The 17589-nt window shown below is 41.3% G+C and overlaps 1 protein-coding gene across 1 annotated transcript in view; it reads right to left on the bottom strand.

Moving 5' to 3' along the window:
- FBXL17 (F-box and leucine rich repeat protein 17) overlaps positions 1-17589 on the bottom strand; it is a 299573-nt gene that overhangs the window by 204674 nt on the left and 77310 nt on the right. Inside the window, exon 6 of the mRNA XM_061478709.1 lies at positions 549-679. Within this exon, the coding sequence (XP_061334693.1) occupies positions 549-679 (131 nt within the window). The remainder of the gene's footprint in view (positions 1-548; positions 680-17589) is intronic.

Here is a 17589-nt window from a genome sequence, read left to right on the forward strand (position 1 = left end):
CCTCTGTGTGCATTTACTTAATCTTGATAAAAAAGAGGGAACACAGGATAGGAGGCATTCTGGTCAAAAGGAAAAGCTAAGGTAATAACCTACTTATTCTTTCAGCCTCATTCTAGACAGTCTCTGCCAAAAACATGAAGGATTTGTTTCTTTCTAAAAAAGATATTAATTCCACTACTTAACCCACAAGCAATTTTTCCTTCTGTAATCAAAAATGTTATTTACTGTTTGTATGCATAAAAATCTGTTTAAATCCTGGCTGACTACTAAAGGAGTCATAACTGCAATTGTACATTTCAATCACACACAGTAAAGAGAACATTCTCATGGAATTCACAGGAAACAGATTAGTGCTGCCATCCACTTATAACTAAACCTTTCTCCACTAACAGAAATATTCACTCTATAAAATATGTGTTTAGATGATTTACCCAAAACAAGCAAGAATAAGCATGCAGAAAAAAACTGCTTCCTTCCATTTATTTCCTCCACCCTCTGAGCCATAAGGAATTATTTTCAACTGGCTTTGGATCCTATAACAAAGTTACCTGTCATTAATGATCCAGTTCAGACACAGATTGAGGGAATTAAGGTTTTTGCATCTCTTTACTATTTCCATCACGGTTTCATTGTCCAGTTCTGTGATATGACGCAGATCCAAGCTGGAAAGATTTCTTAGCTATTGAGAAAAAAATGATAGAAAGAAATAATCTGAAATTGTTCACTACATGACTTATAAAACCTATAAACTTTCTGGAATCACATATAATATGTGCAAAATAGTCAAGAAAGATAAGATTACTGTATTTTTCACAAGAAGAAAATAAATTCCAATAGAATCCAACTTTAGTAAATTTGGAATTCAGGCACTCAATTACTCTGTGAAGTCAAGACATTCCCACTCATGGACCAAACCACCTATAAAAGGGACCAAGGCCTTCCTCCTTTTAGCCATATGGAATATAAATACCAAGGTAACATATCAACTTATTTAATTATAAGAAAAATATGGCATCAAAGGAACACATCTCTGCTTAGATTCAAATGCATGTGATTAAAGACTCCAGAGTCTAAGCCTTTCAAACTAAGTAAATATTACAAACTCCTTGGAAAATACAGTATTTATACTGTAGTCTTACCAGCTCAGCCATCAGTACTAACTTGGATATTCTGAACAACAAAAGTTGTAGTCACAGAACAATATCATTAGGATTTATGCACTGATTAATCTGATTACTACTGTTAATCACTACAATGTCCTTAAAAAGCAAACAAAACCATCTTACTATTTTTATGAGCTATGGATTTAAAGGAGAAAATTTTTACAGATTTCTGCAGTATCCTTAAATAACGAATCAGTTTAGTCATAATAAATTCCAAGTGCTGTTTGCTTTTTAAGCTGTCTGAAATAATCTCTGGCATACTCTAAAAAATAATCGCATTAGGCAATACTGACACCTTAATTAAATTTACTTTCCCTGTAAGAGACAAAAAAATAATCCTATTCAGTGATTTAAGTCACGAAGGATTTGGTTAAGTAAAGGCATACAACCGAGATCATATAATTGGTCCACTTCAGTAGCTAATTATTAAATCAGTGTATTTAACAGAAATTTCTTCTACAGAAATTGGTGTTGTGGTATTTTGTTCCAGAAGTTTTAACATTCTTGAAACTGAAGCTGAAGATAAACCATTACTGCTTCCAAAAATCCTGCAGAACATGCATAAAAGTAAGGAACCTGACCACTGAGAAACAATTGCAGGGTATGTCTATAGGACAATAATATTCCTATTATTAGGATATTACCACAGGTGTACTGTGGAGGCGTTTGTTGTAATCCCATTGAACTTCTGATTATCTTATTTGCCTATTAGGGAGAAAAGCTCATAATGATTGATATTGCATTGGTAAAATGGACAGATTTTACAAGCTCTGTCTCTCTGCATCTTACAGATTCTGCTCTGCCAGGAAGTTTAAAGGACTTACCTGCTAAGCACCCAAAAAAAGCTCACAGCCTATCCCTCATTTTTTCTGCATAAATTACAAAGAGAAATGGAAACTTAGAGCAACCTTAATTTTCTTCGTCTTCATACAGCTATTCACATTAGATACTTTGTCCTTTATACCATGTTGGCAATAACATGGCCAGTGCCTATGACATTGGGAATATACCTACTGGACAATGCAACAATGCATATGCTCTATGACAGTAAACAAATATTTATCAGGAGACCTCAAAGACAAGTAAAAAATTTTCCCATTTAAAAACAAACAAACAAAACCCCACAAAACAACTATAAAAAGCACACAGAATTTTTAACTAAAATATGCTTTCTTTAGGGACCACACTCTTCTTATGAGCAAGTGAGAGTCTTCTTTCAGTATTACTATTCCCAGATTAAAAAATCTGGACTTACACTAGGTCACTGCTTTTTTTAATAACAGTTTAACTCACATGGCTTCAATTTAGGTAAGAGATAACAGTACAGTATCTACCTCACTGAGACAATAACAGATACAGAAGAAAGAATTTGCGATTTCCCAGGGAAAAAAAAACACACCAAAAAAAAAAAAACCCACAACAAACCCAACAAACCTAATGAAAAAAAAAACCACAAAAAACAAACCAAAACAACAACAACAACAAAAAACAAATCTAAAAACCAAATCACAACACTTTTGCATTGTATGGATAGACTTAAAACCAAAACTGAATTCCTACTACTCCTCTTGATCAAATTAATAGGGTTTCCAAGGTAGATTTTATCCTTTACCATCAACAGAGAATTATCATTCCTTCATTGTTTCTTTCCCTCATTCTAATAATAGTCTACAGTTATATTCAATATACACTAACTCAACCATCGCTTGCCTTTTTTACTGTCACATTTATTCATTTTAAACAGCCTACCTGACACCTGACATACTTGGTAGGTAAATTTTTTTTTATTAGGTACAATGTCCTCGATCTAGAAAATCTTACTGTCTTAGAAGTTTGAAGAAATGGCTTAAACTGATACAAGTCCTGAAGTATAATTTGATCTATACGACCTCACTATTGCCACTTCACATAACTGGCTGACTGTAGAGATCTGCAGAACTGGATACACATTCCTGTAAGTACTGGACCTTCTGCAACAACGTTGTATCAATCTGAACATGATAGGTGAAAAGAATACCCCTCTACCTATTTAAATCAGCCGTATCAACATCTTATTACAGGTCAAAGAACTGCTACAAATGTGTGTGCAACCATTTTTCATTAAAATGGACATTAATGTCCTATTTTAAATTTTACCAGAAAAAGTAATTGTAAGGGGATAATGCTACAGTGCTTATTCCTTTATTAATCACTAGTATTATAAAAAAGTTGCAAGAAAAAATACCTGAGTTCTATATTCTACCTCCAACCAGACAACTAGACAGTTGGGATGTTCAAATCTTCAGTGCATACATAAATCTTGAGATTAAAGAAACATACCTTTAATCAGCATTTTTCCAAGGGAAAAGGATATTCTGTGACATGAACACTTAATCTGAGGGCACAAGGATGAACTATCTCTTGTGTTTGGATTGTTGGGGGTTTTTTGTTAATCAAAATCAATTTTCTTCATGCAGCAATACCATTTTATTGAGCAATTTGAGGGCCATTCTTCTACGGATATTGACACTTTTCTTTAATTCTTAATTTTATAGCTCAACAAAGAACGCTCAGCTTGAGCAGAATTTAAACTTGGAACTCAGGTCCAGCAGGCAAAATGTTTTAACTGAAAAAGGAATACTTAATATGATAATAAAACAGATGATGCAAATAATAGGCAAAGGGCTTAAAAATATGAAATAAAAATTAAAAGAGAAAGGAAGAACAGGCAAATTGTTTGCTACTCACATACACAACTTGTTGAAATGACTAAATATCGATTCAGTGTTAAAATCATGAGACAGTGTAATAAAAGCATTTACATTTCAGAGTACAGTCAGATGATAGAGATTAGAATGGAACACAGTACTGGTCCCTTCCTCTCAGTCCCACTTAACAGACAGAAAATTGACAGTGCAGAATGTAAAGATTTGTGAGGAGATCGCCTATGAAAATGTACTGAAAGAGAGCTTTTTCAGTGTGAATGACAGATGCGAAAGAACCACTTAGATCACAAAATGGTTTTGGACAAAGACATTTTGAAAAACAGAGCTTCAGATACTATTGTTGGTTGGTTTAAATGAACTCTTATGGAGGTTGATATATTTAAAGATTCAAAGATTATCATAGTATTTGTGTGCATGAATGTTACGGAATTCATAAGTCTTCTGTTTTGATTACTGGAACTTGTAATATTAGAATACGTGCAAGGATAATCAAGAAGCTAGAGCATTTGAAAACTACCACAAATGGAGGAAGGGGAAAACACGCCTGATTTGAGACTGTTCATGTTTCGGATAAATTTCATATATTTTAGATGATAAAAAAATTACTATTACCATTGCAATGGCAGGTAATTTTTCAGTGTTGATGTATTAACTCCTATGAATATTTAGCTATTATTGTAGGGATCTACCACTAATTATTTTTCTTTTTTAATTCTGTTCTCCACATGCTTCCACAATTCCTGTAGAGATATGCTTCCTTAACAGTCACGGAACAGAATCATGGACTCATTTATGTTGGAACAGACCTTTCAGATTGAGTCTAAACCTAACACTTCCAAGTCCACCTCTAAACAATTCACAGAAGATCAATCCTCTTCAGAACTACATCCAAATTATTTCTGAGATAATGTGTTTATAAGAACTTAATAAGCTTTAAATTCCCATCTTTTGCTAATTGCGCTTCATTTTCTTGACACTGTACATGTAAAAGTGCCTTCAGGGAATAAACAGCTCCCTGACATAAGTGCCCCAAATCACATGTGTGATCAGAGGAAATAAAAACCAGCAACCTGAAAAAATTATAAATCAGATTCTTTCTATTATTATTATTATGTCAATACAATTTATAAACTACTTTTTAAAAAGTCACATCCATTAATTTTTACTTAAGAGCTGAAGTAACTGAACTATATTACCAAGATACTGTGTTCCTGAAACAATAATCATACATGGTTTAAAGAACTGGAAAATGATTGAATGGTTTCAGAAGACACTATTTTCCCATAGACTGATATAATGTTCTGCACATTCGCAAATTCCAATTTTTTTACAATACTGCAAAACATTGAGCTCCCATTGCTTGAATAAGAAATAAATGTTAAAAACCTGTCTTAGAATCACAGGTTTAATTTGCATCACTTATAAAAAAAACCTGGAAAAGTCCATTTTGAAGAATGCAGGTATATGTAAAAAATGATGCCTGAGAAGAGCGTTGAAAACATAATTTAAAAAAAAATATTTAACAGATTCCTTTGCTTTGTATTGTAGCATAGCAAAATACAATAGGAAAGTGAATTACTTTTCTATTAAAGCTGCTACTTCCATGACTGCTAATAATTTTTTTTTACATATTGCATGCATACTTTTTACAAGTTCTATATAAATAAACATATTGTCCTCCTTTCTACCATTGGATTCATTGGGGAAGAGCTACTTGCATACACATATAATGAGCACATACAGTACCCACTTCACAAGATTTATTTCCAGTTTAGAAACTCCAAAAGTTGCTGCTGGATTACAGTATCACTGATTCTCTCTTTGTGTTCTTTATTCAAGCAAATTCAGAAACTTTTGGAACGTTTCACACACTCACAGAGCACTGAAACCCTTACATTTATGCATTCAGTCTTTCTGCATGGCTGTTTTTACTTCATTGCAGCTTGAAAGAAACTGCAGTTACAGTTAGAAACTGCAGAGGTAGAATATCAAATTCTTAAAAATGATGAAAAAGTACCTCTTAGGAGGGACACCATTAACTTCATTCAGCAAAATGATCAGCTTTAGTTTGACAAGACGTTGAAAAGGTTCTCGTACACAATGCTATCACCACATCATTTAAAGTGCCAACCCAATCCTCATGAAGAATCTTCCAAAATCCCCGTGTTCAGAAATCCTTAATGGCTTTTTCCTATGACTGGAAGACTATCACTTAAAAGGACATCTTATTAAATTCAGACAGACTCAAATAAATCATGTGCCAGTTATGAAATATAGTTCATTACATAAATTGATTAAAAAACTGTTTTCTCTAGATCTTGTCAAAGAAGAGCAATCATGTTCCAAGTTAGGAAGCATGATAATTTTAAGATTAGAAGGTATGCTAAAAAATTACCACTAAAAAAAAGCATAAAGCAGAGCACTATGTGTCAAAACAAAGCAGTTACTAAAGAAAAGGACCATACAGTACCTTTAAAAAAGGCTCTTGTAAAATCAACCTTGTCATATGTAGATTATCATAATATATCTGTCAAGCTGATAATGCCTGCGCTGAATGAGTTGTAAGTATTTGCTCTATACATCATAATTTTTATCGACTTCTTACTGGCCACCAACTCAGACACAGGCATGACTGAGTTAGGTTGGACATGTCTGTAGGGTAACAATTATGAAATAAACGAAGAGTAAAGATCCCATTGTTCAAAAAAAAAAAAATTCTTAGATAAACTGTCATGTACAAGTGATTAGAAGAATAAATTAGAACTTTTTTCTATCAAGATGCTGCCCAAGGATTCACAGATATCTAGATTAAAATGTCTGTCATAAACTTTACCAGACATAGCTCACAGGACATGGTGTAGAAGCTATACTGCTTACATATACTGCTACAAAGCAATTAGTCTTGCTTTTATTTGACAACACAAAGGAAGAAGTTAAGGAAGTGGCTTGGAAATAAAACTTGTCTGTATGTTGAGATTTGATAATACCAGCTGTTAAAATTCTATTACAAGTGCAACAATTAAACTGCTGAGAGGCAACTACCACAAGAGGGGAAGAGAATACCACCAGTTTTGTGGCCAACGGTATAAAATGAAAAAATTACTATTTCACTGGTTATCATATAAAGTTTCTTTCTCACACTTGCTTAATGAAGAAAAATTACTCATCTGGTTATTCTGTCTTCAATTTAATTAGTTAATGTGCATAGATACTTTACACATTTACATCTATTTTCACACTTACAGGAAAAGAAGAAAGTGAAAAGAAAAAATGAACAGCTAAGTTCTTGACAGACAAGGATGTAAAGAGGGAATGAAGTGAGAAAACAAGAAAAAAAATTAACATAGGGAAAGGTAAGTAAATAATAAAGCAAGTCAGAAAAAAAGATGAAACAAAGAAACAGTCATTGCGGATGTAATGAAAACAGAAGGTAAAAACTACAACACTATATCCACAACATATTCTTCCCTCTTCCACAGAAACAAGGTTGAGAAATGTTGGTGTAATTTTTCTAATGTCACAGAACAGATCATTGAGATCTTTTGTGACACTCTTTGATACATTACAGCTACAAAGCAAAATAAAGCATTCTAGGTCATGAGAACAAACCAATGGTTTCATCTGGGAGTTTAACAGTGAATTGCATACACACACTCCTTCTTTCCCTTTCTCTCTCCCAGTGTATATATAAGCAGTGCCTCTCATCTTACCCAATAATGATTATTTGCATCAGGTGCATTTTTCGTAGTTTACAATAACTTTAGGGTAAAAAGGTACTAGTGTGATAACATGGTTTTGCTCAAGAAGCAAATTTTTTTGAATGTCACTATATTCAGTAGAAAAATAATGAAAGTATGTCCTGAACGTTTCTTCTTTTTCTATAATTCACAACATTTTCACTACATAACCCACATTTAGATATTAGAAATCTCTGTGTTTCAGCAGTGCTGTAATTCAGAATTTTCAAGTGCCAGTACTTTAAAGACAGTTTACATTACTAGGGGAAAAAGACAGTAATAACACTTTTTATACATCCATCAGCCTCAAAGCAATTTCACAACTTATCATGTGCTGTTGCCTCCAGTTTGCACACAGGAAGCAGACAGAAAGGAGGTAGCTCTGCACAGCCTTGTAAGACCCGCTCACAGGCCATGTAGAGCAAAGAACAGATTCCACATTCTCTAAGAACATGGGACTGGAATTATTACTAAGCACTTATGAAGTACTAGTTGAGAACTCAATACAAAATTGACCATACAAATATACAGTGGTTAGAACTAAAAAAAAAAGATGAATTCTGGAAAAGACAGATGCAGCAGTTAAAGATTGTGTTCCTACTCCCTAGATATTTGTTTTAACTTCCTGCTAGAGCTTATTTCCTCCTATGAACTGTAGAAATGGAACATGTGTCTATGTCAGCTGTTTCAGTGCAGTTCAGAGATTTTGTTACTACTGCTTGCTGTACTGCAAGTAACACCTGGCAGAGAAGCAAGGTGGAGGAAACACTACTTACTGAAGTCACTTTGGCAAGATTAACCAGGTATCATTTGTCAATAGCTTCAGAGTAAACAAGCCTGAATTCCAATGCAACTTCCCAGTCACTCTCTAACTGGGAAAAAACTCCTACTCTTTTTCCCCTCAATAAATCATATCATCCCACTTGCTTCCATATATACCTCAAAGTGACATCAAATAAATGAAAATATACCATCTTCTTGTGCACAGAAAGTCACTCGTATGTAAAAGAGTATGTAGCAAACTTTAACAGAAGACATTATATCATAGAATCATGGAATAGTTTGGGTTGGAAGGGACCTTTAAAGGTCACATAGTGCAAGCCCCCTTGTCCTGGGTTCAGCAGTAGCAGTCATGTTTTTCCTTTGTGTTAGCTGACGCAGTGCTGTGTTTTGACTCCCAACCTGGGAACAGTGTTGGTGAAGCTGATGTTTTCGGTTGTTGCTAAGTGATGTTTACCCTGACCAAGGACTTTGTGAGGCTCATGCTCTGCCAGGGAGGAGGGGAAGCTGTGAGGAAGCAGAGATGGGGCGCCTGACCCGGGCTAGCCAGGGAGGTATTCCATACCACAGCACGTCATGCCCAGGGTGGGGGGTAACTGGGAGTTACCCGGAAGGACACGGGCTTACGGGTGGGACTCGTTTTCTTGGCCGGTGGTATCGTATTCTCTTCCCTTGTTATTTTCCCTTATCATTGTTGTAGTTGATAGTAGCGGTGGTGATTTGTGTTGTACATTGGTTGCTGGACTGTTCTTGTCTCAACCTGTAGGAGTTGCACTCTTTCGATCCTCCTCCCCGTTCCTCTGGGAGCGGGGAAGGGGAGAGCCTCGGTGCGGGGGGAACATGGACCTCGATTGTTGTCAGGTCGGCACCACTCACTGGGAGTGAGTGAACAAGTTACCTGACTGGGTTTAAACCACGACAGTTCTTTTTGGCGCCCAACGTGGGGCACGAGGGGTTGAGATAAGAACAGATCTGACTGGATTGATAGTCACTCGTCACAATGCTGATTTATTGGCTCTCAAGGTTGTTCCTCTTGATCTCACAGTTTCAGTATATCGTATCTTACGTCAATCCGGTATTTGCTGTATTAGTGTTTTTCAAGTGTGGGGCTTGGGCTAAGGTTTTTGTCCCATTGTACTTTATGGTAATGACTTGTAATACAATAGAATCATTGATCATGAAACTGATCTGGCTTATGTTCCCAGTGTGGTCACCACCTTTATACTTTGGGAGGTATATGATGGAGGTGCTTAGCAATTACACATCTTTTTTCTCCTTCTCAGGTGCTCAACCTGTGGGGGAGACATCCTTTTACCCTCCCAGTCGTCCCCCCAGACCATTTACATTTGAGAGTTTTGAATTTTTTGAATGGCCTTTTAATGCTGTTGAGACTTGTTTGCTGATCCTGATGGGAATCACCATGCTAGCACACATACAGAGTGTGTTTTGCCCACGACTGATTTCAAGAGTTAAGCAGAGTCAGGTTTGGGTCTTGTCTGGGGTCAAACGACGATGTAGGAAGACCAAGAGATTTTCCCTGAGGCTGGACAGCCATGAGTGGCAGGGTGTGTGGGACAGTATGGGCAAGTATCTAGGTCAGTGGGCCCCTCCAGTACTTTGGAATTTCACTACCAAACAACTGAAAACTCCAGAAGAATTAGTAAAACACTTAAATGAGGTGTGTGGTCATTCTGGCCATACCAGAGATGGACAAATCATGGCAACGCACTGGGGCTTGGCCTATGCTTACAGGGCCTTGTTCAACACTATCCAGCACCTTCAAAAGGAAAAGAATGTCGGCGGATCTGAGGGCAAAGCAACAGTCGCTACTCAAACTTTGGCTGCAATGAACAGCACAGCTACCCCAGCGGCAAGTACAGCAGCTGCTCAAACTTCAACTGCAACAGACAGCGCGGTTACCCCAGCTCCAAGCACAGCAGCTGCACCAACCCCAGCGACAAGTACAGTCGCTACTCAAACTTTGGCCTCAATGAACAGAGCAGCTACCCCAGTGGCAAGTACAGCAGCTGCTCAAACTTCAACTGCAACAGACAGCGCGGTTACCACAGCTCCAAGCACAGCAGCTACACCACCCCCAGCAACAAGTACAGTTGCTACTCAAACCACAGTGATAATCACTGCAGCCAAACCAGAGGACCAATCCGTACCAATATCGGTTGCCCCTGTACGCAAGAGAACAAGCAAAAAGGAGGCAAGAAGGGTGAAGCGAGATGAAGAAACAACGAATTCACCACCCGGTCCAGAATCTGATCAGGAGTCATCATCACATGACGAAGAAGAAGAAGAAGAGGTAACTTCTCGACCTCGGACCTCAACCGACCTGCGGAATATGCAAAAAGATTTTACCCGTCAACCAGGGGAGCACATCATCACCTGGTTACTCCGATGCTGGGACAATGGGGCCGATGGTCACGAACTAGAAGGTACAGAAGCCAAGCAGCTGGGATCACTTGCTAGAGAAGGGGGAATTGACAAAGCAATTGCAAGAGAGAAAAAGTCCTTAAGCCTTGGAGGCGGCTCTTGGCAGCTGTGAAAGAAAGGTTTCCATACAAGGACGATGTTACGAGTCGTTCGGCCAAGTGGGCTACTATAGACAAAGGCATCCAGTCTCTGAGGGAATCAGCCATCGTAGAGATGTTCTATCACATCAAGCCGAATAACGGGGATACACCTATAGATCCAGATGAAGTTGAATGTACACGACCCATGTGGTGAAAACTTACATGGAATGCACCGTCATCATATGCCCATTCATTGGCAACAGTAACCTGGAATGACATAGTACCACTAACAGTGGATGAAATGGTTCATAAACTCCAGGAGTTCAAAGACAATCTCACCCCTTCCATCATCTCAGCTGTGAAAAAACTGTCCCAGGACCTCGAACAATTGAGGGACGATCTATCTGATTTATCCAGCTCCTCACGTGTACCAACACACGTCTCAGCTATTAACAAAAGGCGTCCTATTGTTCAAGAGAGGAGATACAGGAGGTATACGCCACGGGCTACCCTATGGTTTTACCTGCGGGATCACGGAGAAGACATGACAAAGTGGGATGGAAAACCTACTTCAGCTTTGGAGGAACGGGTGAGTGAACTGAAGAGGGGAGCAAGGGCCAAGACTGATCGTCCCATGAGAGCTACGGCTTCAGTCTCTGGTGAGCAGTTTCCCAGATGGAATGCAAGAGCTGATTTTACTCCAGCTCCTGTGATAATGAAGAATAACCCCTTTTACCATGACTTAAGTGTCCAACGCTGTGACGACCATTAGAGGGGCCCTGCCTCCAGCCAGGTGGAGGTAGGGGACAATCGGATTTACTGGACTGTGTGGATCAGATGGCCTGGCACATCAGTCCCACAGAAGTATAAGGCTCTAGTAGATACCGGCGCACAGTGTACCCTGATGCCATCAAGCTGTCAAGGGGTGGAACCCATTTCTATTTCTGGAGTGACAGGAGGATCTCAAGAGTTGACTGTGCTGGAGGCTGAAATCAGCCTGACTGGGAGGGAGCGGCAAACGCACCCTATTGTGACTGGCCCAGAGGCTCCATGCATCCTCGGCATAGACTACCTCAAGAGAGGGTACTTCAAAGACCCAAAAGGGTACCGGTGGGCTTTTGGTATTGCTGCTTTGAAGACTGAGGAAATTGAGCAGCTGTCCACCTTGCCTGGTCTCTCAGAAGATCCCTCTGCTGTGGGGTTGCTGAAAGTTGAAGAACAACAAGTGCCAATTGTGACCACAACAGTGCACCGTCGGCAATATCGCACCAACCGAGACTCCCTGATTCCCATCCATCAGCTGATCCGCAGACTGGAGAGTCAGGGGGTGATCAGCAGGACCCGCTCACCCTTTAATAGCCCCATATGGCCAGTGCGAAAGTCTAATGGAGAATGGAGACTAACAGTAGAGTATCGTGGCCTGAATGAAGTCACACCACCATTGAGTGCTGCCGTACCAGACATGCTAGAACTTCAGTATGAACTAGAGTCAAAGGTAGCCAAGTGGTATGCCACGACTGATATTGCCAATGCATTTTTCTCAATTCCTTTGGCAGCAGAGTGCAGGCCACAGTTTGCTTTTACTTGGAGGGGTGTCCAGTTCACTTGGAACCGACTGCCCCAGGGGTGGAAACACAGCACTACCATTTGCCATGGACTGATCCAGACTGCACTGGAACAGGGGCAAGCTCCAGAACACCTGCAATACATTGATGACATTATTGTGTGGGGCGATACAGCAGAAGAAGTCTTTGAGAAAGGGAGGAAAATAATCCAAATCCTGCTGAAAGCCGGTTTTGCCATAAAACGGAGTAAGGTCAAGGGACCTGCACAGGAGATTCAAGTTTTGGGAATAAAATGGCAAGATGGACGTAGACAGATCCCCACAGATGTGATTAACAAGATAACAGCAATGTCTCCACCAACTAATAAGAAAGAAACGCAAGCTTTCTTGGGTGCAGTGGGGTTCTGGAGAATGCACATCCCAAATTACAGTTCGATTGTAAGCCCTCTCTATCGTGTGACCCAGAAGAAGAATGATTTTAAATCGGGCCCTGAGCAACAACAAGCCTTTGAGCAAATTAAACGCGAGATAGTTCATGCAGTAGCCCTTGGACCAGCCCAGACTGGACTAGATGTAAAAAATGTGCTGTACACTGCAGCTGGGGAGAACGGTCCTACCTGGAGCCTCTGGCAGAAAGCTCCAGGAGAGACTCGAGGTCGACCCCTTGGCTTTTGGAGTCGGGGATATAAAGGATCTGAGGCCAGCTATACCCCAACTGAGAAAGAGATACTGGCAGTCTATGAAGGGGTTCGAGCTGCTTCGGAAGTGATTGGCACTGAAGCTCAGCTCCTCCTGGCACCCCGGTTGCCCGTGCTGGGCTGGATGTTCAAAGGCAGGGTCTCCTCTACACATCATGCAACTGATGCTACATGGAGTAAATGGGCTGCACTAATTACACAACGAACTCGAATAGGAAATCTCAGTCGTCCAGGCATTCTAGAAGTCATCATGGACTGGCCAGAGGGCAAAGATTTTGGAATGTCACCAGAGGAGGAGGTGGTGTGTGCTGAAGAGGCCCCACCATATAATAAACTGTCAGAAAGTGAAAAGCAGTATGCCTTGTTTACTGATGGGTCCTGCCGTATTGTGGGAAAGCATCGGAGATGGAAGGCAGCTGTATGGAGTCCTGGACGACAAGCTGCAGAAACTGCTGAAGGAGAGGGTGAATCAAGTCAGTTTGCAGAGGTGAAAGCCATCCAGCTGGCCCTGGACATTGCTGAACGAGAAAAGTGGCCAGTACTTTACCTCTATACTGACTCATGGATGGTGGCAAATGCCCTGTGGGGGTGGTTGCAGCAATGGAAGCAGAGCAACTGGCAACGCAGAGGTAAACCCATCTGGGCTGCTGCACTGTGGAAAGATATTGCTGTTCGGGTGCAGAACCTGAGGGTGAAGGTATGTCATGTAGATGCCCAAGTACCCAAGAGTCGGGCCACTGAGGAACAGCAGAACAACCAACAAGTGGATAAAGCGGCTAAGATTGAAGTGGCTCAGATGGACTTAGATTGGCAACATAAAGGTGAATTATTTTTGGCCCGGTGGGCCCATGACACTTCAGGCCATCAGGGCAGAGATGCAACATAGAGGTGGGCCCGTGATTGAGGGTTGGACTTAACAATGGACACTATTGCCCAGGTTATTCATGAGTGTGAAACATGTGCTGCAATTAAACAAGCCAAGCGGTTAAAGCCTCTTTGGTATGGAGGACGATGGTTGAAGTATAAATATGGGGAGGCCTGGCAGACTGACTATATCACACTGCCACCAAGCCGCCAAGGCAAGCGCCATGTGCTTACCATGGTGGAAGCAACCACCGGGTGGCTGGAAACATACGCTGTGCCCCATGCCACTGCCCGGAACACTATCCTGGGCCTTGAGAAACAGATTTTGTGGTGACACGGCACCCCAGAGAGAATTGAGTCAGACAATGGGACTCATTTCCGGAATAACCTTATAGATATTTGGGCCAAAGAGCATGGCATTGAGTGGGTATATCACATCCCCTACCATGCACCAGCCTCTGGGAAAATCGAACGGTACAATGGGCTGTTAAAAACTACACTGAGAGCAATGGGTGGGGGAACTTTCAAGCACTGGGATACACACTTAGCAAAGGCCACCTGGTTGGTCAACACCAGAGGATCTGCCAACAGGGCTGGCCCAGCCCAGTCAGAACTTTTACATATTGTAGAGGGGGACAAAGTTCCCGTGGTGCATATGAAGAATTTGCTGGGGAAGACAGTCTGGGTTATTCCTGCTTCAGGTAAAGGCAAACCCACTCATGGGATTGCTTTTGCTCAGGGACCTGGATATACTTGGTGGGTAATGCGGGAAGATGGGGAAGTCCGATGTATACCTCAAGGGGATTTGATTTTAGGGGAAAACAGCCAGTGAACTCAATTGTATGCTGTTGCCTGCTGTGTAATACTTTTATAGCCCATCAACTAGATGTCTCCAGGTCATCAGCGACTGGCCCTGACTTCCCTCCAGCCATCATCCCAACAGAGAATGAACTTTGAACATCATGGGCCAAATGGACTCGGCAGCATTATAGGGATTGGTCCATGCACTAAGAAAATGATCTTTTCCTCTTGGTCTGTATGTATATGGATGTATATATGTGGGAGAGCGATGGTGTATTGAAAATCTGGGATCTGAGCACGACGTGAATGGTATGGATAAGGGGTGGATAATGTCCTGGGTTCAGCAGTAGCAGTCACGTTTTTCCTTTGTGGTAGCTGGTTCAGTGCTGTGTTTTGACTTCCAGCCTGAGAACAGTGTTGGTGAAGCTGATGTTTTCGGTTGTTGCTAAGTGATGTTTACCCTGACCAAGGACTTTGTGAGGCTCAAGCTCTGCCAGGGAGGAGGGGAAGCTGTGAGGAAGCAGAGATGGGGCGCCTGACCCGGGCTAGCCAGGGAGGTATTCCATACCACAGCACGTCATGCCCGGGGTGGGGGGTAACTGGGAGTTACCCGGAAGGACACGGGCTTCCGGGTGGGACTCGTTTTCTTGGCCGGTGGTATCGTATTTTCTTCCCTTGTTATTTTCCCTTATCATTGTTGTAGTTGATAGTAGCGGTGGTGATTTGTGTTGTACATTGGTTCCTGGACTGTTCTTGTCTCAACCCATAGGAGTTGCACTCTTTCGATCCTCCTCCCTGTTCCTCTGGGAGCGGGGAAGGGGAGAGCCCCGGTGGGGGGGGGGGGGGACACGGACCTCGATTGTTGTCAGCTCGGCACCACTCACTGGGAGTGAGTGAACAAGTTACCTGACTGGGTTTAAACCACGACACCCCTACAATAAGCACAGAGATCTTCAACAAGATCAGGCTGTTGAGAGTCCTGTTCAGCCTGAGCTTGAATGTTTGAAGGGATGGGACATCTACCAACTTCCGGGCAACCTGTTCCAACCACCCTCATCATAAAAGAAATCTTCATTGTACCACAGAACGATTCTGGTTGGAAGGGACCTTACAGATTATTTACTTACAAGCCCCTGCCACAGACAATCTTCCACTAGACCAGGTTGCTCCAAGCCCAGTCCAACGTAGCCGTGAACACTGCCAGGGATGGGGCAGCAACAGCTTCTCTGGGCAACCTGTGCCAGGGCCTCACCGCCCTTATACTAAAGAATTTCTTCATAATGTCTAATCTAACTCTCCCCTCTGTGAGTTTAAAGCCATCCACCTTGTCCTGTCACTACAAGCCCTTGTAAAAAGTCCTTTTCCAGGTTTCTTGTAGGCCCCTTTTAGACACTGGAAACTGCTCTACAAGGTCTCCCCAGAGCCTTCTCCAGGCTGAACAAGCCTTACTTCAACCTGTGTTCCTTCACAAGAGAGGTGCTTCAGCTCTCTGATCATCTTCATAGTCTCCTCTGGACTCACTCCAACAGGTCCACCTTTTTCTTGCGTTGAAGGCCCCAGAACAGCACACAGTAGTCCACCTGGGGTCCCACAAGATCAGAGTAGAGGGGCAGGATCACCTCCCTCAATGTGCTGGTCATTCATCTTTTGATGCAGCCCAGAATACAACTGCCTTTTTAGGCTGCATATGCACACTCACGTTTAGCTTCTCATCAACCAACACACCCAAGTCCTCTTCATGGTTGCTCTGAATTCATTGTCCACCAAGCCTGTATTTGTGCTGGGATTGCCCTGACCCAGATGCAATACCTTGCAACTTGGCGTCGTTGAACTTCAGGAGGTTGGCATTGGCTCACCTCTCAAGCATGTCAAGGTCCTTCTGGATGGCACCCCTTCCCTCCAGCATATCAAACACACCACACAGCTTGGTGTCACCAGCAAATTTGCAGAGGTTGCAACAATACCACTGCCCATGTCACCAACAAAGATGCTGAACATCACCCATTCCAATACTGACCCTTGAGAAGCACCATCTGCCACTGATTTCCACTTCAACTCAAACTGTTGATCACAACTCTTTTAAGTGTGACCATCCAGCTGATGCCTTAACCATCAAGCAGCCCATATGTCAAATGCATGCCTCTTCCATTTAGAGGCAAGCATATTGTGTGGGACAGTGTCAAATATTTTGAATTAAGTTCAGATGAATTACACCAGTTGCTCTTCCCTAATGCACCAATGCTATAACCCCATCATAGAAGGCCATTAAATTTTTCAGGCATGATTTGCTCTTAGTGAAGCCATGCTGGCTGTCACCAACCACTCCCTTATTGTCCATGCACCCTAGCATAGTATCCAGGAGGATCTGCTCCCTGATCTTGCCAGGAACAGAGAGGTGAGACTGACTAGCCTGTACTTCCCTGGGTCTTCCTTGTTTCCCTTTTTAAAAAGGAGGTTAGATTTCTCCTTCCTCAGTCAGAAGGAACTTCACCAGACTGCCACGAATTCTCAAATATGATGGATTATCACTTGGCAACTTCATCCATCAGTTCCCTCAGGACCTGCATTTTTATGTTTATTTTTCTGTTTACCAGAACTTTTCATATTCTACCAATTTCTACAGTCATCTTTACCAGTTTTAATAAGTTTCCTTCTCCTATTTGAACTTTTCAAAAAATAAATCTTAGCTACAGATATTAATTTATCTATTCCTGACGCATTTTCCTCTCTTCTCTGTGATGTTTGCATGATCCCT

This window comes from Pezoporus flaviventris, unplaced genomic scaffold (genome assembly GCF_033815535.1).
Source record: "Pezoporus flaviventris isolate CSIRO_AGI_PZ_B2104156 unplaced genomic scaffold, CSIRO_AGI_Pfla_v1 ptg000130l, whole genome shotgun sequence".
Classification (NCBI taxonomy): Eukaryota; Metazoa; Chordata; class Aves; order Psittaciformes; family Psittacidae; genus Pezoporus; species Pezoporus flaviventris.